Source organism: Aulonocara stuartgranti (genome assembly GCF_965226115.1).
Source record: "Aulonocara stuartgranti genome assembly, chromosome: 10".
Classification (NCBI taxonomy): Eukaryota; Metazoa; Chordata; class Actinopteri; order Cichliformes; family Cichlidae; genus Aulonocara; species Aulonocara stuartgranti.
In genome coordinates, this window is record NC_138946.1 from 6,792,626 (window position 1) to 6,814,037 (window position 21,412).

At 40.9% G+C, this 21,412-nt stretch overlaps 2 protein-coding genes across 4 annotated transcripts in view; one reads left to right on the forward strand and one right to left on the reverse strand.

The window, feature by feature from the left end:
* The window catches only part of arhgef12b (Rho guanine nucleotide exchange factor (GEF) 12b), a 47,047-nt gene extending 39,174 nt beyond the window's left edge, over positions 1 to 7,873 (reverse strand). The window contains exon 1 of the mRNA XM_082547926.1: positions 7,188 to 7,873. Within this exon, the coding sequence (XP_082404052.1) occupies positions 7,188 to 7,219 (32 nt within the window). The 5' untranslated portion in view covers positions 7,220 to 7,873. The remainder of the gene's footprint in view (positions 1 to 7,187) is intronic.
* Positions 7,874 to 9,459: 1,586 nt separating this feature from the next.
* emsy (EMSY transcriptional repressor, BRCA2 interacting) overlaps positions 9,460 to 21,412 on the forward strand; it is a 28,525-nt gene continuing 16,572 nt past the window's right edge. The window contains exons 1-14 of one of the 3 annotated variants that reach the window (XM_082549748.1): positions 9,460 to 9,722; positions 11,721 to 11,814; positions 11,891 to 11,999; positions 12,100 to 12,199; positions 12,296 to 12,370; positions 12,691 to 12,866; positions 12,957 to 13,112; positions 16,036 to 16,295; positions 16,370 to 16,613; positions 17,984 to 18,202; positions 18,475 to 18,621; positions 18,883 to 19,056; positions 19,128 to 19,264; positions 21,215 to 21,388. In XM_082549748.1, coding sequence (XP_082405874.1) covers positions 11,894 to 11,999; positions 12,100 to 12,199; positions 12,296 to 12,370; positions 12,691 to 12,866; positions 12,957 to 13,112; positions 16,036 to 16,295; positions 16,370 to 16,613; positions 17,984 to 18,202; positions 18,475 to 18,621; positions 18,883 to 19,056; positions 19,128 to 19,264; positions 21,215 to 21,388 — 1,968 coding nt within the window. In that variant the 5' untranslated portion in view covers positions 9,460 to 9,722; positions 11,721 to 11,814; positions 11,891 to 11,893. Of the gene's footprint in view, positions 9,723 to 9,903; positions 9,921 to 11,720; positions 11,815 to 11,890; positions 12,000 to 12,099; positions 12,200 to 12,295; positions 12,371 to 12,690; positions 12,867 to 12,956; positions 13,113 to 16,035; positions 16,296 to 16,369; positions 16,614 to 17,983; positions 18,203 to 18,474; positions 18,622 to 18,882; positions 19,057 to 19,127; positions 19,265 to 21,214; positions 21,389 to 21,412 lie in introns of those variants that run through there. The other 2 variants (XM_082549749.1, XM_082549747.1) reach the window with 2 other exon arrangements.

Consider the following 21,412-nt stretch of genomic DNA (forward strand, 5'->3'; position numbering starts at 1 on the left):
CCTGTTCGGACACGGTATGCGTGCCAATTTTGATGCTTGCATGCATTAAGAACAACATGAAGTTAACTGCTGCACTGTCCGAGTATTTCAGAAACTGCTCATCTACTGGGATGGTTCCCACAATGTCATCTCTAATGGTCTAAAAAAGAGAAAATGACCAGTGAGCAGCACGTCCCCTGGTGAAAATGCCTTGATGATGTCAGAGGTCAGAGGGTAATGGCCAGATCACTCTGCCTGTTAGGAAGGCAGCTCATTAAAACCAAAGTATGCATCACTGAATGCACAATCTTAAAGTAGATGAGCTGCAGCAGCAGAAGACCACACTGGGTACTACTCCTGTCAGCCAAGTAAAAAAAAAAAAACTAAAAAAAAACAAAAAAAAAAAACAGGGCTATAATTCACCAGGGCTACCAAAAATTGGACAATAGAAGACTAGGATACTGTTGCCATCTCCAGTGAGTTTCTTCTGATGACTTTTTCCAGCAGGATAGCACAAATAATCTCAAACTGCTCTCTTGAACATGACAATGAGTTCACTGGACTCAAACGGCATCGTTGGGATCTGGTGGAGCAGGAGATTAGCATCACGGATGTGCAGCAACCGTGTGATGCTATCATGTGGATATCATATGGATCACAATCTCGGAGGAATGTTTCCATCACCTTGCTGAATCTATGCCATGAAGAATTAAGCTGTTCTAAAGGCATGAAGGGGTTCAACCTGATAACCTCATGGTGTAACTAATAAAGTTCCTTTCAAACCCTTTTAATGTTGGCTTATTTATCCAACAAGATCCTATAAATATATTTTTAAAATAGCCTCTTTTTACCTTCCCTGTGGATATTATGTTTGTTTAACTTGCATTAATATAGTATCCTATCTCAGGTCAACTTACAGTCAGGGAAACCCAGCGGTTTTCCAGTTTCTATTAGCAAGCTCTTGCACTGTAAATGTCGTGATCTCTGTCCGGCTGGTAGTCAGCCTGCACTGATGTGTCGCCAGCAGAGTTTTAGTCAGGAAGGCCTGATGGACATTGTTTAGCAATGATGTCACCACTTCCTGTCTGGGCTCTGGTGGTAAAGGGCAGTGAGGCGAGGGGGGGGGGGGACCCATAGATCAGCAAAACGGTTTGACAAAGAGCAACACAGCTGTTCAGAGCAACAAAGCGTTTGGGTTTATAACTCATTCTCCACACCAGCATCACTTAAACTCACAAAAAAGCAAAAAGCAAAAAAATCTCTGACAGGTTTACAGTACGGGGCGGGGAGCATTTAGAAACTGCACTGAAATGAGCTTCCAACAAAGACAATATGCAGTCTGACCTCCTCCTTCCTGCATCCTACTGCTTCCCTGATCTCGCCTCTGCAGCCTTTTTCCAACTTTTAAGTGCATCAAAGATAAAGCCAAAGTTTTGAGGAGTATCTGTAATCATATCTGTGGAAAATAGACTGTATGTCATCTGAAATGTCATCACTTCTTTGGAGGCAAATTTTACAGCTCAAGCTCATCATCAGAATCAGAATCAGAATACTTTATTAATTCTTAAGGAAATTCTGTGACAGTTATCTGAGTGTCAGGAACTCCACCAGCACATACCTACCAAGCACTTTTGTGCAGTTCAGCGAGCAGACTCAGACACAGTGCTTTATTTATTTATTTATTTATTTATTTAGCAGAGCACATTTGTGTGAGACGAGATGTTAGATCTCGACACCAACTTCTCGCAGCAGATGACGTTCCTGGGCTGAGAGCTGTTGACAGCTGAAGCCATGAGACGAGTAGCTTTCACAATGCTGTCTAAGGTTTTTTGTATGCTCTTCATTAGGCGATGTGTCATCCACACCGGTGGTTAGTTGTGACTTGTCCCTATCGTGAAACTAATACGTTTCTCCCTTATTAACCTGATCGCTGTCAACAGGGGCTTTTAATGCGTCTCGCCCTCATAATCCCACAATCGCCGTGCGCTAACAGACGGGGATTATCTTTAATAGAAGTTTTTTTTCCTAAAGGATTTTTATAAACTGCTAACCAAGAACTCATAAACCTATGTGCAGGTGTATATTTGACTAATGACTGAATCCCAAGATAAACCAGTGGAAACCATTGCTCTACAGGAAGTCAGTGGGACAGATTTACATGCCTTTGCATGTTCTTAGCTTTTGATGTCCTTTTCATCAGGTTTGTACCAGCAACTAACGTTCACTAGCGTCAGAGCCCAGGTAGTGGTATGAGATTGACCTTATTATCCAGGTAAATGGAGACAATCGTGCATGCTTACGCCATGAAGAACACTGTTCCTACCTGCAGCATTTTTCTCCTCAACATTCAATTTTTGTTAAAGTAAAAAAAAGAAAGAACTGCATCTTTACATTTTACAAACAGTCCTCTAAATTCTATCAATATCATTCTCCACAAAACCGACTGACCTCAGTATATCCAGCAGCAGTCTGATAAACAAACCACCAGATTATCCAAACAGTTTAAACCATGTGGAGATAAAACTAAAAGTGATGACGCCTCATTGCACATGCACACGTATGACAAGCAGGATGGATCAAATTTGAACAAGGAAGCACATCTACAAACTGTGAACACTGTTTACAAAAGACATTATTTCACTGTTTTTCTTTTCTTTTTTTAATTAATCTGTCTAACCTGTTTGTCTGAGTTTATTTCCTTTGCCGACTTGTTTTTAGCCATATTTCCGATCCATCCCAGCTGTAATAAACAATTCCTTTGTAGGTCTAAAAGCTTACCGCTTCTGTCCAACCTGCAGGAAGCTGTGACTGCGCCTGAAGCCCAGCAAGACTCATTAACCTCAGGAAAGAGGATGGTTTTGGTTTCTTCTGCAAGGCGAGGCAGATGGGAGAACGTGTCCCATCAAGACCGTAAAATATCGCAAATGTTACCAGAAACCTTGCAAAGGGGGGGGCTGAATTCTTCTCGCTGAGAAACACTTGGACAGCCCCCAGGCCGTGACACAACCACTGCTGGAGTTGGCACATTTGTTACCAGGCAATGACGAGCCATTTCAGTAATGTAGTAATGTGCATGTATTGTTAAGATAGTAAAACAAATTATATCAACAAAGAGGTGTGTATGCGAGGGACAGACGGACACTTTGTCATCGCACGACATCGAGCAAACATCTGACGGCAGCAGTCCCATTCAAAGCCGTCTAATCTGCAAGAATTTCATGAAAACACAGATAACAAAGACCTCAAATACACAGCGCACTACCATTTCTACAGTTAGAGGCTGGTAAATAATTAATATAGACAAAGACATGATCAGTGTCACGTTTCCAGTTGTAGCTCTTCCATAAAGATGAGGCAGAGAGTGAACGTGAGATCATTAGATGAAGCTGTCCAGAGGAAATGATACTGTCAGGGCTTATTCGTTAATCAATACAATATTTTTCATCCATTACCTCTGCCAAGAAGGTTATGTAATTGGTTGGGTTTCTTTGTTTGTTAGGCTACCCCTCAATTTTCTTTACCGCTTATCCAAGAGTGATGCAATCTGGGCAGGTCTCGTAGAGACAGGCAAACATTCACAGCTTTGCCCAATTTAGATACACAAATTAGCCTAACAGGGCTGTGGGAGGAGAGAGTCCATGCAGGCACAGGGAGAACATGTGAACTCCACACTGAAGCTGCCCCGCAGGTTCAAACCAGGAATGCTGTTACTAGTCACTGCACTGGGTGGTGGTGGTGGTGGTGGTGGAGGACAGCTAGTCAGTGGTAGAGCGATTTGTCTGGTTATAATGAACAACATGCTAACTAGTTACTCGAGATGGTGGCGTCCAGGTCTAAATTCTTAGAGGGTCATGTGGCGTTCAGCCACACGAGCCTGAGCAACAACAGGTCTGTGATGAGTGAAGTACTGAGCAGATGAGCATGTGTCCATCAAAGACAAGCATGGGTAACCCTTTCCCTTAAATGAGGAAATCCCTGTAAGTGTTGACCACAAGTTTGAATTGATCACGTCCCCCACCCTTCATAGACACCGCCCATCACTACTCACGATGGTTTAGTGAGTCCTGAGATCACTATCAAACATGACATCCGAGGAGAAATAAAAGTTGTAACATATTAAATTTGAATAAGAAAACGAGGAAACATCATTTTTATGTTTTCAACAAATGAGATATTCTTCTGGATCCAGAGAATTTATTGCTTTTTATAATTTATTCCCTGTGGAGGGAATTTTCATTCTTGATCGAGGTCTGCACTTTTTCCACGTGTCCTTAATCAAAATTTATAATTACTATTATTTTATAGCGCTGTTGTTAAAGTTGATGAGTTTTTTTCCCTTCACATAACAGTTATTTAAAATATGGTGCATGGATATTTCCATATTAGACCCAATCAGTATTTTGGTCAACCAATTTAAATAAAGCAACACTGGCTCATATTTAGATTTATCATTATTGGCCTATATGGTGCTCAATGTGTGCCAAAACGTTATCCAAGAAAAACAAACAAACAAACAAACAAACAAACAAACAAACACACATGTTAGTTGAAACTGCTATCATCGTAAAGCTGATGCAAATAATAGCAACTACATCATTTGCAAATCTCTGCAGCACATCATCATTATCTCTGCAACTTTTATGTATTATGAATCTCATGGTTTTATATTTAATACGTGCCGGGTCCTTTCTCTCTTTCTTTTCCCTCTCCCAAATTTTTTTTCCTATCTTATTTTGTCAAGCCTTTTGGTATACCCTTGGTTTTTTAGTGTGCTTTATAAATAAAGTTTATTATTATTATTATTATTATTATTATTATTATTATTATTATTATTATTATTATTATTATAAGCTGCTAACTAGTTTAAAAATGTAATAAACAATGACCTCATATTCATCATGAACTAAGCGGCTTATATCTAAAGGATCTCAGCGAAGATCAGAATTTATTAAAACCAAACTGCTTTTTGTGGTTATAGTTCCAGCAATCTTGGACTTGATTGTTTTTTTTTAATGGATAAACATCATTGTGGTGGTTTTAGACAACATTTCTCGACATGCTCTTAAGTAGTTTCATCCAGAGTGAACTAAGAAGATTGATAATCACTTCTTCTATAGCTGTGTGTAGGGCCCCAGTCATGCAGGCCTCTGGGCTCATCCGTGTTCCCGTGGCAACCATCAACGTCATCCAGTTTGTGTGGCACTTTCTGAAGTTTCACTACAGCCCTGAGAGTAAATAGCAAATATCTGGAGAAAGCCTTTGATGCAAACTAGAGGCAGCTGGACCAGTGAGCCACTAACCAAACCAATCACTTGAAGGTTTTTGGTTCAACACCCTCTTCCTGACTGATTTCACCTGATGACAGCCCGCAAACTCCAGCGACCGCTCACCAACGATTCGGTGATGTCAACAAGCTAGCCAGGGTTCCTCCAAATCAAAAAGGCCTCCAGCAGGGGTGGGGAACTCCAGGCCTCTGGAGAACTTCAGGACATGTTGAGGAGGTAAATTAGCCATTAAAATCAGCTGTGTTGGATCAAGGACACGTCTAAAACCTGCAAGACCCTTGAGGCCTGGAGTTCCCCCACCCCTGGCCTACAGAGACCTCCAAATATCGCTCATTCATCAAGATCTCCAACAAATAAACATCTTGCATATCTCTAAATAAATTTACACACAACTAAAAATGCATTACTAACCATTTCTCTACATTATTTTAACAGTGACATTAGCACATTTGGTACCTTTGTGTCGGAGCGAGACCAGAATAAGCAATTTCCTGATACTTTTAGCTACTGTGCTAAACTAGGCTAACCAGCGCCTTAGTTTAATTTTAAAAAAAGAACACCTGTGTCAATGTTAATAGTTATACAGGACAGTCCTAGTTTCAAATACAGACTGAGTTACATGACTCAGTCTGTATGATTTATGAGTCATATTTTGGCAGGCTTTCTCTTCTAAGGCCTATTAAGAATCATTAAGATTGTATGATCATTAAGCAGATATGAACACAGAAGAGACTCGTTGTCTTAAAAAACCAGCAAAGCAGTCGACTGACTGGGTCCTTCCTGCAGGCTGAAGGTCGAGAAATCAAATGACTTTGTTTGACTCTCCAAGGCAGTCATGTGTGCTTTTATTCAATAGTTTCCTCAAAGAAAACTCCTGACTGCAAAGTGTAAGAAAAACAAATACAGAAATAGCTTATATGGGATTGAATGTGAGTCAAAGTCAGCCTGTAATGTTTCTATCTCAGAGAAGGAAGACACCGAACAACATGAAAACATAAAATAATGATTGATTCTTTATTTGAGGTTGTTATCAGTGATTAATAAGGGTGGGGGTTAATACATTATACCTGCTTCCCTTTGCTACAGCCTGTCAGTGAAACTCCCTGCCTGTATTGAAGTCATGTGACTTTAGTCAAGGATTTGGAGATGTCGAAGGTCCAGTGACTGGTGGTGATTCCTGTGTGTATCCTAGAAAACATGCTGACTCACTGAACAAGTACTAATGGATGCCTTTCAAGAGTATACAACAAAAATACTCAGGAAACTCTCAAATTAAGCAATATATTAGAGACAACTAATTGAAAACATAGCAGCACCACGAAATATCCCTCTTCTGGTTCAACTCTGACAGTCATATTCTGGAGTCAAACAGGGGAAAACCCTGCCCAGTTCTGTGGCCAATTAGTTTTACAATGGACATGTTCATGAACTCCACTGAGAAAACTGTAAATTTTGATTTTCCCTGTCGTTATTACCTGGATAACGTTGCTGTGAGATTATTAAAGTTGCTTAAGGGTTCATCAAAGCCGTGTGCTTTGTTCGGCAGTCCAAGTAGTAGATGAAACAACTTTAAGTGTATTAAAATCCAGCTTTTAATTTACATTTAAAATAAGCATTAAAATAAAAAAGTCTAAGCATTAAAATACATAGATGAATTGAATCATTAAATCGCCGAATTAACAAAAAAAAAATACGAAACTAAAATACAAATAATCCAATCCGATTATGTGTTGTTTATGTTTTCCAGCCGGGAATATATTTTAAAATCAGGTGTTTTTTTAATGGAATCGGGTGTGGTGCACTAAGGTGTCTTTCCATTCACAAAACTGACCCGAAAACCCATTCGTCAGCACGTAAGCCAAAATTAAGCAACAAATAAAGACACGCAGAGAATGAGAGTGTGAGAGAGAGTGGCGAACTTACTTGTCAGCGAGTGTTGACTGTGTGCCACTCATTGGGCTTCCCTTGTGAGTTTCCGACGGCTTCACCCAAACAACATTACCATCATAACTCCCGACTCTTCTGTACTAAAACTGCTTCTTCATTTCGTCTCCTACGCGTCCATGCACGTCCCCGAAACGCTGCCTAGTCTTTACATCCAGCATGAAGGTTTAAAAATCAAAAGTAAAGCTCCTCGGAGACACAGGATGTGTGTTTTTATGTATCTATGGGACGATCCAGCTGTTTAAACTCCAGCAGAAGTGATGAAATGAAATTCGCTTCTTTCAGAAAGCAGCCGCTGCCTGCATCAGGAGATGGACATCTGGAAAAAAAACTGGTTTTTCTCCCCAGCTTTCACATTCTCAGATTACCTTCAAGTTCAGAGAGAGAGAGAGAATCTCTTGTTTTTCCTTAGGAAATACTTCCATGATGACACTCCAGACTATTCCTGGTGTCCGGGGGAGAATTACGTCAAACTTTGGCTGCTGGATCCAAAATGAACTTTTTCCCCCCTCTTATTTGCGCGACGTCCCGGTGTTGTTCACTGCGCGGATGTGGACGGTTCGTGCTTTCTGGGGCATCCCGCAGCCGATCTTATCGCTAATTTGTGCGAAGAGTCGCGGTCGTTGCTCTGCTGTGTGATGCATTTGGGAAAGAGGAAATGCTTTGTGCCCCCTCCCCAAAAAAGAAGTGAAAAGAGGAGGAAAAACACACCTTCCATCACGATGCGTTTAGGAGCCCATCGGAGTTCTCTAAACTATACGCTTTATAACGAATATGGTGGGGTTTGTTTGTTTGTTTGTTTTTACCTTATCTAACAGTGAATCACTTTCTGTGCAACACACTCTTAAAGTTAATCTGATTACACACAGATACACTTTACCCAAGCACAATTTGTGCTGTAAAGGATCGGGTTTTGCAGATATTATGTAGAAAAGTCTTTACGTGTTTTCATCTATTTAAACTGCTGCTTTGTTTAACTTCTATTTTATGCCATACATGGATGTCGGTTTTATTTCAGCGTGGCTTGGAGCACATTAAGAAGGCGCTCTGGGGGTGCAGACTTAATTTCCTCTTTTCTTAATTTCCTCAGCATATACTGGAATATAGCGCACTGAGAGTTTTCTCATTTAATATTATCCCTTTAAATAACTAACAGGTCTGTCTGATACTTAAGCTGCTTTAATCTGTTAGCTGATTAATCATTTTATTTTATGAACCTCCTGGCTTTAATAATCCATACACTCAAAACGTTCTGCATATTTAAATCCATAAACTATATTTATATAAATATGTATAAACTTCTTTACACTGACAGAGAAGGGCCACTGGTCCACACTACTTAAGACAAAACTGGGCTGTGTGACCCACAATGTAAAATGGGTTGGACAAATGTAAATGGATCAAATTCTGTTATCCTTAATACCAGAGTTAATAGTTTTGCATTATCTAAATGGTTTCTATTTTTATTTGTTCTCGAGTTTTTGCTGCCACTTCAATTCAGATTTATTTAGTTTCCAGAACAATTACTGATCCGTGCATAAAGTATTATTATATTACAATATTTCGCTATTAATTGACAAAGCAACACGTGACAACAAGTGACATGTAAAAATATAGTATAGAATAGAAATCTTTGTTGTCATTAGAAATAAAGCAGTTTGAGATTGGGATGAGTCACTGAGCCACTCCTGTGTGGTGCAACAAGGTTGAAACTACATGCATACATTCATGTATGATTAAATAAATGTTACACAAGCATCCCTTAAAACTGTTACTTAAAAAACAAAAAAAGAAATAAACATTAGGCAAATCACAAAGTAGCACATGCACACAATACAAAAGAGGCAACTGGACCATAAAGTGCAGGGGTCAGTTGATGTCTGCAGGTCTGGAGCTATTCTGCAGTAAAGTTTTCTGACATGAGCGTACTTCATATCAATAGAATATTAATATATTACTATATGTGTTACTGTTAATCTGAATGTGCAGGTTCGAACAGGTGGTGCCAAGGTGATATCAGTCTTTTACAATGGTTTTGGCCCTGACCCTGCTTTGATTTTTTTTTTTTTTTTTGTCTTAGTTGACGATATTGCACTATATATTATGGTTTCGTTTTGTTTTTTAAGTCAACCCGGAGACTATAGATCTTTATTTGACAATGTGGTTCATTGTAAACTGGCTGATCAACTGTCTTTGGCGGACTTACAATCAAACGCCTGTAGGGGGCACCAGTGCACTGGTACAGAAGAAGCAGCAACAAGGATTGTTACACGAACAAGAAGGGCATCCGTCCACAGGCCAACCACAGATACTTAAAAAAAAAAACAGACAACATAAACATTGTCACATATTTAGGCAGATCAGCTGTTTTAGCACCTTAGCTCCCGTTTTCTTTGGCACTTTCACTAGAGATCTCCTTCACGATGTGGTAAACTATCTAAATGTCTTGCGGTCGGCCATGTTTATTGGGATGGCGGCTTTCCGAAGGCCTTGAAGTGGCACTGCTACCGGACGGTGAGACGTTTGGCTCATAGAAACAGCTAGGTTGCTAAGCTAAGCTAACAGCATCCACTGCAAAGGTTTTTGTCATCAAGATGACTAAATATGATGCTCATCTACTGGTACTTCATTCTGGGGGCATGTATGTATCTTGAGGTTATTGGACATATTTGCACCGCACTGGAAGCATCGCGGGGCAGTTTGATGAAGGCGGTATGCACCGTTGTTTTGCGACGTACTAACAGAAATTGACCCAGAAAATGTAGCAGCAACATTTTTCATTGTTTACAGCATAATGCCTGACCCAGAGAGAAAACCGCTTTCCTTTTCTAAGTGTTAGCACCTTCAGTGCTCTTCGGCATGTAAAGTCTGCAATAGGGTTGAGTTAGATTAAACCAAAGAAGAATTTTTATGTATTTTGTTGGCAGTGTTTATTGGTTGAGAGGCCCGGTGATGGGCGGAACACCGACTGTTAACTGTTCAGCTCTTACTGACATCTGTGCGGGCTGGTCTGGGGCAATCTAGCCGGGAGAGGCGTACACAGTCCCCGACAGAAAGCACACTTTTTGGAGCCTCTTCATTCAGCTTTTTTGCTCTAGAGTAAAATGAACCAACCAAAGATGTGATACTAAACTACGTCTGTCTAATAGCTGAACATCCCTGTTTCCACTGACAGCTGTGTTGATGTGGCAATGCATGCTTTAAATGAGTCAAGTGCAGTCGCTGGTTGCAGACTGCTTAACTGCAGACTGTTTTGCATGTTCAGACTTGTGCAAGTATTTGTTTTAGAAATGCAAATTACAAGATAATGGTTTTTCTTCTACTTTATTTGCAAAGCAATCCATTTGTTAAGATTATAGCATTTGTTATTAATATGAATAGGTTGTCTAATTGGTGGCCATGTATCTAATATATATTTATATATAGTAATATATATCCAGTTTAAGTGGGCATACACATAATAAAAGGCACATACATGAAACAATTTAAAAAAATATAATCTTTAACTTAAAATGTAATGAAATAAAGAAATGTAGTTCCATACTCTTACATACTCCTGTGACCGGATATTGAAAGTCCTATATTAAATTTAAGCAAAGAGCAGAGGTAGCAGGTCAAATGAACACAATACAATGGAGAGCAGTGTAGTATGAAGAGAGATTAAGGGGTTAATAGCTTTCATTCTTACGAAGGTGGGTCTTTTCTTACTTGGATCACCACGGTAATGTGCTGAAAAACTTAATTAAGAGCAGCTTATGTTCAGCGTTTCAGTTTAAAATGGTCCAGAAGTGTTATATTTTCTCTTCGTTGTTATCTCTGATCTGGATTTGACGCTTTTTCAAGTCAGCTATCACAAAGAAAGCCTGGCTAGGTTGAACTTGCTTCCCTTAACTCTCTTCTGTTACCTAAGGTGGACTATCACACCTTTTCATGTGTTGACATTTGGTGTTTTTTAATAGTCCAGCACCTTCATCCTACTGTCCAAAGACTTGCATATTAGAGCAGTTGGTGAGGTAGATAAAGTGCTTAATACTGAAGAATAAAGCACTGTATTGATGTACGGCTACAGTGGCTTGGAGTAGTGAGAAAGACTAGAGAAAGGTGACATGTAGATATGAGACCATTTCCAAATCATTGTGTTGTCACTGTTATAATATTGTTATTTATTTTGTTAAAATTTGTGGTATCTGTCCCATATTGATTTTTAGATGTCGCTACATGTAAGGGAAACAAAGGAGAAGCGGTTCATTTCCACATTTAATGACTGTCCCCTTTGTTTACGTCAGAGACCTCATCAGGATTTGGCCTATTTTATATGGTTCATATAAAACAGAATCTGTGTTACCTTAATTATTAGAAGTCTTAGCGTTTCCCTGTTATTTTTGGCCATTCGATAAACATAAATATATTTGCGCTTGAGTAAATTAAATTCTGTATAAAAATAGTTTTAACGGTTTTATTTTTGCTAGTCCTGGTCGTAAAACTCTTTGTGCTGACATGTTTTATATTCAGGAAAAACTCTGCTTGTTATATCGTGATGAGTCCAATTTACCTCCATGGAATGACAGTTTGCTGAAGCTCTTGAAGAAAGAGTGCACGGGGCCTGGTGAGCTTAACCATGAAGCACTGTGGTTTATGGGAAATCGAGTCCTAACTTGCCTTCTTGCTTACTGTCTTCTTAGCCAATGATTCAGCTGGAGAAACCAGTGCTAGCTGGTACCATGCCGGTGGTGTGGCCCACCATCCTTGACCTGGGCAGGGATGAGTGCAAAAGAATTCTGCGGAAACTGGGTGAGCTCAAAGCAGTGCAATGTTATCAGTGGCTCTGATTGAATCTCTTTTATATGCAAAAGACCTGCAACATTTACAGACTGATGTTTGTGTGTCACAGAGCTGGAGGCGTACGCTGGGGTCATCAGCGCTCTGAGAGCCCAAGGAGACCTGACAAAGGACAAGAAGGATCTGCTGGGCGAGCTCACTAAAATCCTCGGGTAATATTTGTTGTTTTTAAATAGTTTCTTTCATTTTTGCTTGCAGAGTTAGGTTTATTTAAAACCAGCCTTTCCTTTTTACCCTTGCCCTCACAGCATCTCTACAGAGCGTCATCGCGCAGAGGTCCGCAGGGCTGTCAACGATGAGCGCCTCACCACCATCGCTTATCAGTAAGTATGAGACTGTTTAAGTCCAGCTCTGTAATGTCTGTGGAGGAGAGCAAAAGGGACGTATTCAGGTTTTCCTCAAAGTTTTCATTAGTCTTTTCCTCATTCACTTTAGCAACAATGAGCTATTTGGCTATTTATTTAAGCAACCTCTGCTCCAGTGCTTGTCAAACTGTAAGGTGTGGAGTGAAAGCATGTGGAAATAAAAGCTTTAGGTTTTAAACAGGCCTTTGTTGTACCCTGACTCTGAGCCTGAGTAACTTTGAGGACTTATAACGTTTCCTCTCGTGCCGTCCTCTAATCAGATTTCCGTTCTTTTTCAGCATGTCGGGTCCAAACAGCTCCTCTGAGTGGTCCATTGAAGGGCGGAGGCTTGTTCCTTTGATGCCGAGGCTGGTTCCCCAGACGGCCTTTACAGTCACAGCTAACGCTGTGGCCAGCGCCACGGCCAATCAGAACGCCTCCCTCCTGCTGCCAGCTGAAACAGGGAACAAAGAGGGTAAAGCCAGAAACATTCACTTTGCATCGGACTCTGGCTGTTTTCAAACACTTTGGGCATTGAATGATGTGTTTCATTTCCTCCCTGTAGTCGTGGTGTGCTACTCCTACACGAGCACCACCTGCACCTCCACCAGCACCACGGCGACCAGCGGCCCTATAGGAGCAACAGTGAAATCTCCACGGCCACCCAGCCCTTCATCCAACGTGGTGGTGCTGCCCAGCGGCAGCACTGTGTATGTGAAAAGTGAGTGTCAGCAACATCGTATCAACTTTTCTCTTGCTTTGGACGGAAGCAACATGAAAGGGAAATAATAAATAGCAACATAACTTGAGCCGACTGTTGTGATTTGCTGCTATATAAATAAAATTAAAAATACTTTTCAGGGAGGAGGCTAACTGCATGGCTAATTAACATGTCATTAAATAACACAAGTTACCAAAACTGTCATCCTTTATTTACATATGTGTTATTTAAACCAGCACAAGTGCTCAGTTAGAGAAAGCCTTTCTAACATATCAGCAGGATCCCAGCGATCTCTCAGTTTCTCTGTCACAGTTGTCACCAAACCTTCTGGTTTGTCTGTGTTTGTCTTCATATGCTGACTTGCTGGGTGTAAGTTTGTATTTTTCTTCTCTGTTAGACGGTTTATAAGAGCTCAGTGGAAGAGGCAAATGATGGGTGTGAGATGTTGGGAAGACTGAACCGTAACATGAGTCTGAAGATTTTTGCTGATTTTGTGCTTAATTTTAACTCTGTATTAACTTTCAAACCTCACACTCACAAACATAGTCCCTTAAATGATTAGTTTGACATATTTGAGAGCAGACCTCATGGAAGCAGATCCCAGTTTGGATTCACGAGGCAGACAGTCTCTCTACTTTTAAGATTGGGCTTAATCTTAGTTAACCTTAGTTATGCTGCTGTAGGCTCAGGCTGCTGGGGGATTTCCCATGATGCACTGAACATTTTTTTTTTCTCACCATTTGCTGATCTGGCCTCTTTTTCTTCTCCTCAGTTTCCCCGTAACTTCCCCGAGTCTCTTTCTACCAAAAGTCACTTTTTAAAAAGAAAGTTCTTCCTCCCCACTGTCGCCAAGTGCTGGCTCACTGGTGTTGTCTCTTTACCTTTGTACAGTCTTTACCTTACACTATAAAACCCCCATGCGACAACTGTTGTTGTAAGCTAGTGCTATGTAAATAATGAGCTTTATTCTTTAGCAGAGATGGGCAGTAACGCGTTACTGTAATCTGATTACTTTTTTCAAGTAACGAGTAAAGTAAGGGATTACTATTGCAAAAACGGTAATTAGATTACCGTTACTTTCCCGTAGGAACGCTGCGTTACTGCGTTACTAAAACCGTGATTTTTTGCGAGACTGTCTCACGACAGTGACGTAAGCGAGTGCGCCGTTAGTGACAACAGCTGTGTGCAGATCAACAATGGATCACATATCGATTGTGGGAGAGAGTATGAGCGTGCAGCGTTTAAAGTGTGGAAGTACTGACCTTACTTTGAGTTTGATTCCATAAAAAGTGACAAAAACATTAGCGTCCATCGTGCGTGGGAAGAAAACTTCTTTTTACAGCGAAAAAACCCCTAAACTTCCAACAAGCACCGAGTAGCTACGACGTAATGGGAAACTCACAGAGAAACTCGCGGATTCTTCAACTGACCGCGGCACACCTGCACCAGGGTAAACCTCCGCCTACCGGAGTCCTGCTTTACAGGTGAAAATAGAGCAACAGGACCGTATTTATTTTCTGCTGTGTTTTACTTGCATCTATTTGAAAGAGTGAGTGTAAACACACAAAATATTTTATTTTATGTGCTGGAATGTGTAGAAAATAGGTTTAAATGTTAAACTAATTTCTTCCAGTCAGAGAATGTTGCATATAATTAAATTTTTGCTTGATGCATAAAGTTAAAAGATTAAAACTGATAAAACAAGTTTTAAAAAGAGACTTTTCCATTTGATTACATTTTGTATGATGGATTATGTAGAAAAAGTAGAATTGGGCTGAAAGATCTATCGCTTTATCACCTCTTCGGGTTGTAAATCGTGTTTTTAAAAAGTAACTAAGTAATTAATTACTTTTGAAAATAAGCAATCAGTAAAGTAACGGGATTACTTTTTTGGGGAAGTAATCAGTAATTAGTTACTGATTACTTTTTTCAAGTAACTTGACCAACACTGTTCTTTAGTGCTTTATTTCTTGTAACTGATGGCAGAGAGGTGCTGCACTTGAAATCACTTCTTTTGCATTTGAACGTGTTCAGACTTGAAAGAAATTTCCAGCCCTCCAGAAACAGTTTCTCATTTAAATGAGTGCCGATGTCTTTGAGTAAAATGTCTAAATAACTTTGAAGTAAATGTCATTTTATTGATGCGTTCTTTAACCTCGGAGTGGGATGTACTCTTCTTCAGCTTTCATGTTATGTTTTTATAATAGAGTTTGGAATTGAAGATAAGGAGGGAGAGACTGTGGTTTGTATATTTAAAAAAAGAAAAATCTACTGCTCAGCCTAAAGGGGGCACTGCGATGCTTGTCTGTTTGTTACAAGGTGATTTTAAACTGCTGTCTCTCTTAGCATCAGTGATTCACATACTCTCCCCACACTCCAGACTAAACTGGCTGGGAATGTGAGATCTGAGTTTCCTAAACATGGCGTCTGTTAGGACATGTTGGCTCAGGTTTGACAATCCCACCAGCATCTGCTGCCGATTAAACAGCTGGTAGAAACAATGTGTGACAGGAGAATGTAGCGTGGGAATGAGGCACCGGAAGACAGAGCATCTGTACATCATTAGAACTAAAGATGTAATTAAGAGGTTTTGATTTATGAATGAGTTAAGTTATAGAACTGTGTAGAAATTTGCAGATTAGGATTTTTACTGGTAGTTGTTAATTCATAATTTTTACCCCATAAACTTTCTTTTATTTTAGGGTTTAATGTTACATTTCTGTCACAAGCCAAGTACAGTCAGTGAAATAGACTGAATAACATTCTGCTGACTGATTTATTATTTAATCTCAGTCATCTTGTCTTGATCGCAGTTAGTACTTCTTGATTATCAGCAATTAAAAAGCAAAATCCTCAAGTGTATCCCTACTCAGTGATACAGTCTCAGTCATCCTTAATTTTTCCCGCTGATTTCGCCTTTCAGGTGTTAGTTGTTCCGATGAGGACGAGAAGCCTCGCAAGCGAAGGCGCACGAACTCGTCCAGCTCGTCTCCGGTGATGCTGAAAGAAGTTACTAAGGTGTCCCCGCCGGTATCCAAGAACATCACGGTGCCCGTGAGCGGCAGCCCCAAGATGAGCAGCATCATGCAGAGCATCGCCAACTCCTTACCGCCTCACCTGTCCCCCGTCAAGATCACCTTCACCAAGCCCACCATCCAGACGACCAGCACCACCACGCAGAAGGTGACAGTCGAACCCTACCTCGGCTCGTCTCTCTAGACGCTGCTTCTGAGTTTAAACGTCTCGTGTTTCAACAGGTGATCATCGTGACGACTTCCCCGAGTTCCAATTTCGTGCCCAACATCCTGTCCAAGTCCCACGCCCACAACAACGCCACCGCTGTGTCAAAGCTGGGGTCCACCTCTGTGCTGACCACACCCACACAAAAGCAGACGGTGGTTTTTCCAGCCAGCTCCAGCACTTCCACGAACCCCAACACCATCGCTGTGACCACAGTGGTCTCCTCCACACCATCAGCGGTCATGTCGACGGTCACACCGTGTAGGTTCCTCCTCTGTGCTCAGTTTTTCTGCCAGGTCCATCTTCAGACAAAACAAAAACGTGTCCCAAAGGTGCCAAGAGAACAGCAGGGCTCAAAATAAATTAGTTAGTTAGTGAATCAAAAAAACACCAGATTATTCTCAATGATAATTATTCAGTTTGGTTGTACTGTTCCATGGCTCTGTGCCTTTAAACTCCAGTGCTTTGTAGGTTGGATTGCATGACACATGAATTTAAAGCTGTATTATTAACTGTTTTGTCCACTTGGGGGCAGCAGAGAATAACAACTTAACATTTCAGCTAATTAAATTTATAAAAATAAATTTGAGTGAATAAATATGTCAAATATTAGGGTAAAGCAGTAAAACTCTGACTTCTTGATGACTCAGTTTATGTAGTTATTAATATAGCTGCTGATTTCATTTCTGTTCATTTACTACTCTAGCAGTAGAGTACTACTATTACTTGTTAGGGACGTACCTTATCTTTCCAGTACGAGCTGAAATCACTGGATCGGTTATATCAGTGGTGTCCAAGCCAGTGCCGGCCGGTGTCCTGCAGGTTTTACATGTGTCCTTGATCCATCGCAGCTGATTTAAATGGTTAAATTACCTCCTCAACATCTCTTGAAGTTCTCCAGAGACCTGGCAATGAACTAATCATTGGATTTGGGTGTGCTGACCCAGGGTAATATCTAAAACCTGCAGGACACTGGCCCTCGAGGCCTGGAGCTGGCCAAGCCTGGGTTATATAATCTGATACGATCCATCATCTTCTAGAAGCAAGTCTTTCCATTCAGAAACATTATTTAAAAGCGGTCACCAGGACTTTCAAACTGCACATATAGATCTACAAAATCTGATTTAAAAAATCCTTAAAAAGTTTCCACCTTGCACCAAAAGTTATTTTTACCACCATCCTTGCTTTTGGCAAATTATCCAATTGAATTCTTCGAGTGTCTTCCACCTTTCATGGTGTATCTGGCCTTAATTGCTTAATGTCAGCATGCCATAAAGACTCAAAACTGTCATGTTATCAACAGCTTAGTTGCTCAAGAGAGGGAAAAAGGCAGTATTAGTATAAGTGGATAGACATGACAAAGTAATATTAAGTTAACCTTTGTAAAATAGTTTTTTGTGAAAACACATTAAAATAATGTTAATGATACTTTACTGATTAAAATGATTTTGAGTCATTAGTGTAAAAAGATTTAAGCTCGTGGGTTTTAATATGATTTTAACCAGATAATCTCTCTTAAATGTTCAATCTTCTAGTTTTGCAAACATAACATTAGACATGAGGGGGAGGAACCTTCTCTGGGACGTCACCTGTTAGGTTTTGTATCTTACCGTCAAAGTTGTCGGTTGCAGGTGGAGTTTCAGCTGGAGTGAAGGTCTCTACAGCCAGACTTCCTTCACCGAAGACACTAATGGCCTCACCCACTCAGATCCTGGCCCAGTTCCCCAAACAACAGTCACCCAAACAGCTGCAGCAGAGCTCGCCTTTAGGAGCGTCCAACGTCGGTCAGACCCAGACCACCACCTCCTCACCGGGAGCCAAGCCCACCATTCAGATCAAACAAGAGTCCGGTAACCATGACGAGCCTTTATTGTGTGTTTGTGTTTCAGTTCTGTCATTTTATTTCATTTTAACCACGTGCTGTTTGCAATACCTGTATTATATCTGTTTCACAAAATAAGCTCATATCTTTTTTTTTTTTTGCCTTTTGCTGGTGGTTAACCATTTTCTTTCATATGACGCACAGCTGTTTGAAAAGAAACAAAGCACGACAGTGAATCTGTTTAGAAAGTGAATATCGTGATACGACCGCACTGTTTGTTAATGTGTGGTTTGTGTGCAGGGGTGAAGATCATCACTCAGCAGGTGCAGCCCAGCAAAATCCTGCCCAAGCCTTCGGCGGCTTTGTCCAGCAGCAGCTCTTCTCCCATCATGGTTGTCAGTAGCAACGGAGCCATCATGACCACAAAGCTGGTCACTCAGCCCACAGGTGAGTGGGGGCGAGGGGATCAAAAACTCCACATCTGATCCAGGAAAGGAGAGATCGCGTGTAACTTAAAGGTCGTCTTTGTGACCAGAGTAAAACTGTAATGACACCTGTGACTCTTTGTCATTCAGATTTAATCATAGACTATTTAAACGGTGTTAATTATCTCACCGGTAATGTGGCAGCTTAATTTGATCCTCGATGGAGACGCTCCTGTCGATATCTTTAAGGTGGACAACAGTAATTCTGTATTCCTTCGTGTAGCTACCCAGACCACCTACACGAGACCCACTGTTAGTCCCAACATCGGGGCCAGAATATCAGCCTCCAGTGGCGGGACCACTTACGTCAAGACCACCAGCGGCAGCATCATCACCGTGGTGCCCAAGTCTCTGGCCACTCTGGGAGGAAAGATCATCAGCAGCAACATCGTGTCCGGTGAGTCAGAGGGAGGTCTAGAGCGCTTCTACGTTCAGTGCGAGTTTCTCATCAGTTCTCGTCCGCTGCAGGCACGACGACTAAGATCACCACCATCCCCATGACCTCCAAGCCCAACGTCATCGTGGTGCAGAAAACCACGGGCAAAGGAGCGACCATCCAGGGACTGCCCGGCAAGAATGTGGTCACCACGCTGTTAAATGCTGGGGTCAGTTGATGAGCGTGATAGCATTCTCACACGTGCGCTAAACTCATAGGAGCAGTTAACCTTTTTTTTTTTTTTTATACAAGAGAGAAAGATTAGTCTGTCTGTCTAGAGCTTAATTCAACATTATGTAATATTTAATATCAATAATATAAAATGCTTGTGTAACCAACATATGAGGTGTAGTGCAGAACTGGTTATTGGGGAAATCATGCGGACTTCCCGGCTGTAATTAGTTTGTGTTTGCTTTCAAAATATTAAGCCTGCTGTGTTTTTACCTCATTATTTATAAAGTCTTTGACAGATTTAACTTTATTAATTCAGGGGAATTTTCAGGAAATCCCTCATCATGTTCACATATTTACACCTGACAGCTGACCACAGCCTGATCCCCGGGCCCACCAGTTCACTGCTTCTTTCACTTTCACCACTCAGATTTACAAGCCCAGTTCTTTACTTTAAGTCACTGCGTCCTGCTTCAGATTCAGATATTGTAGCAAAGCTAGCTTGCTTTTGCTCTACCTAAATAGTTTATGAAGAATGTGAGTAGACGTGTCAGTTATATGGTTTAAGTGTGTGTCTTATGATGCATTGTCAAAATGCAAAGATCTGCGACCACAGGAAGAATAGCTGCTGCGTTTCTGCAGCTAATGGTGATCTTCAGAAACTAAACCTCTATTAGACATCTTTAGCCACTTTGGTCATTGTACTGGATAACTCGAGAACAAGGCAAAGTAGGATTTTCAAAACAGTACCATAGGTGTGTCGTCTAAAAATGGCTGATGAGTTTGAATTTCTGTGACCTCAACCTCAAGGTGAAGGTTAGAGGTCAATATTTCTGAAAATGTAACGACCATTGTAATTATTTCAGATGTTTTATATCAGCGGTCCCCAACCCTGGGCCACGGGCCGGTACCGGACCATGAGCTGTTTGGTACCAGCCGCGAGAGTTGAGGCTCGGGTGTGAAGTTTATGGTTTTCAGGGTTTTTATCATTAACTCGGTTTCTCTGGGTCTTTTCCCGTGTTGTAGTTTTGCGTCTTATTTTGAAAGAAATATTTGCGTGTTACCATAGCGACCAGAGACCATTAAGGGGCAGAGAGGAGGATGTTACTCTCAATGTTATTGGGGCATTTCAGGAGGACGCTGTTACACAATTACACAGTGAATTTGCGTTTATTATTATATTTACAAAATACCACAGTTTTTGCCTTGGTCGTGTCATTTTATTTTGTTGTAATTATCCGCGACACATATGAAAGACAGTGGTTCCTGGCCTTTTGGCTGCTGCCTTGTTGGTCTTTTGAAGTTACCCATGTGTAACGTTAACTAACGCTAGCAATGGTTGAATGGCTGCAATCCTTAGACGGACAAATCTGTCATGGGAAAAATTTGAATTTCAGTCACCAAGTCAGAAGTACAAACTTTTTGTATGGGCTGTGCTCACAACAGGTCATGTTATTTGTCAGAAAACTGCAAAAAAAAAAAAAACATCAACAGGCAACGAACAGTCGGGAGGTTCAGTGTTTGAACAGCTGCCTATGGCTGCCCTGCTAATGTTAAACCTCATCCAAGTACATGAGTTCTAAAAGAAATTTCAACCCCTGTACAGTTATTGTGAAGGGGGAACCTATCTATAGAGACCAAAAAACATGTTTTTGTGCGTGACTGTAAACAGTTTGATCTTTAAAGTTGGGAATTGTAATGTGGGAGTCTATGGGGATTGACTCAGTGGTGAAATTAGTGGAAACGGGGGGGGAGGTTGGAAGTCTATAGTTCCCACCAGATTTGGTCAGTGAGTATGGGTTCCCACAAATTTATGTTTTAAATTAGGTTTCTTGCAATTCGTGCTTCTTTTTCTTTTATTCAGTTTTATTCGTTTTTTTGTTTTGTTTTGTTTTTAATTTGAATTTGGCTAAAAAGAATCCTAATGAGCTTGCTGCGTATGCTGCAGGGGGAAAAGGGCCTTCAGGCAGTTCAGGGGACCAAACCTGCAATCATCACCGCCTCCAGACCCATCACTAAAATGATCGTCACCCAGCCCAAAGGCATGAGCTCCGGGTCCCAGGCCACCGCCACCAAAATCATCCCGACCAAGATCGTTTACGGGCAGCAGGGCAAGACGCAGGTGAGACGTGTTGGGTTTTTTTTC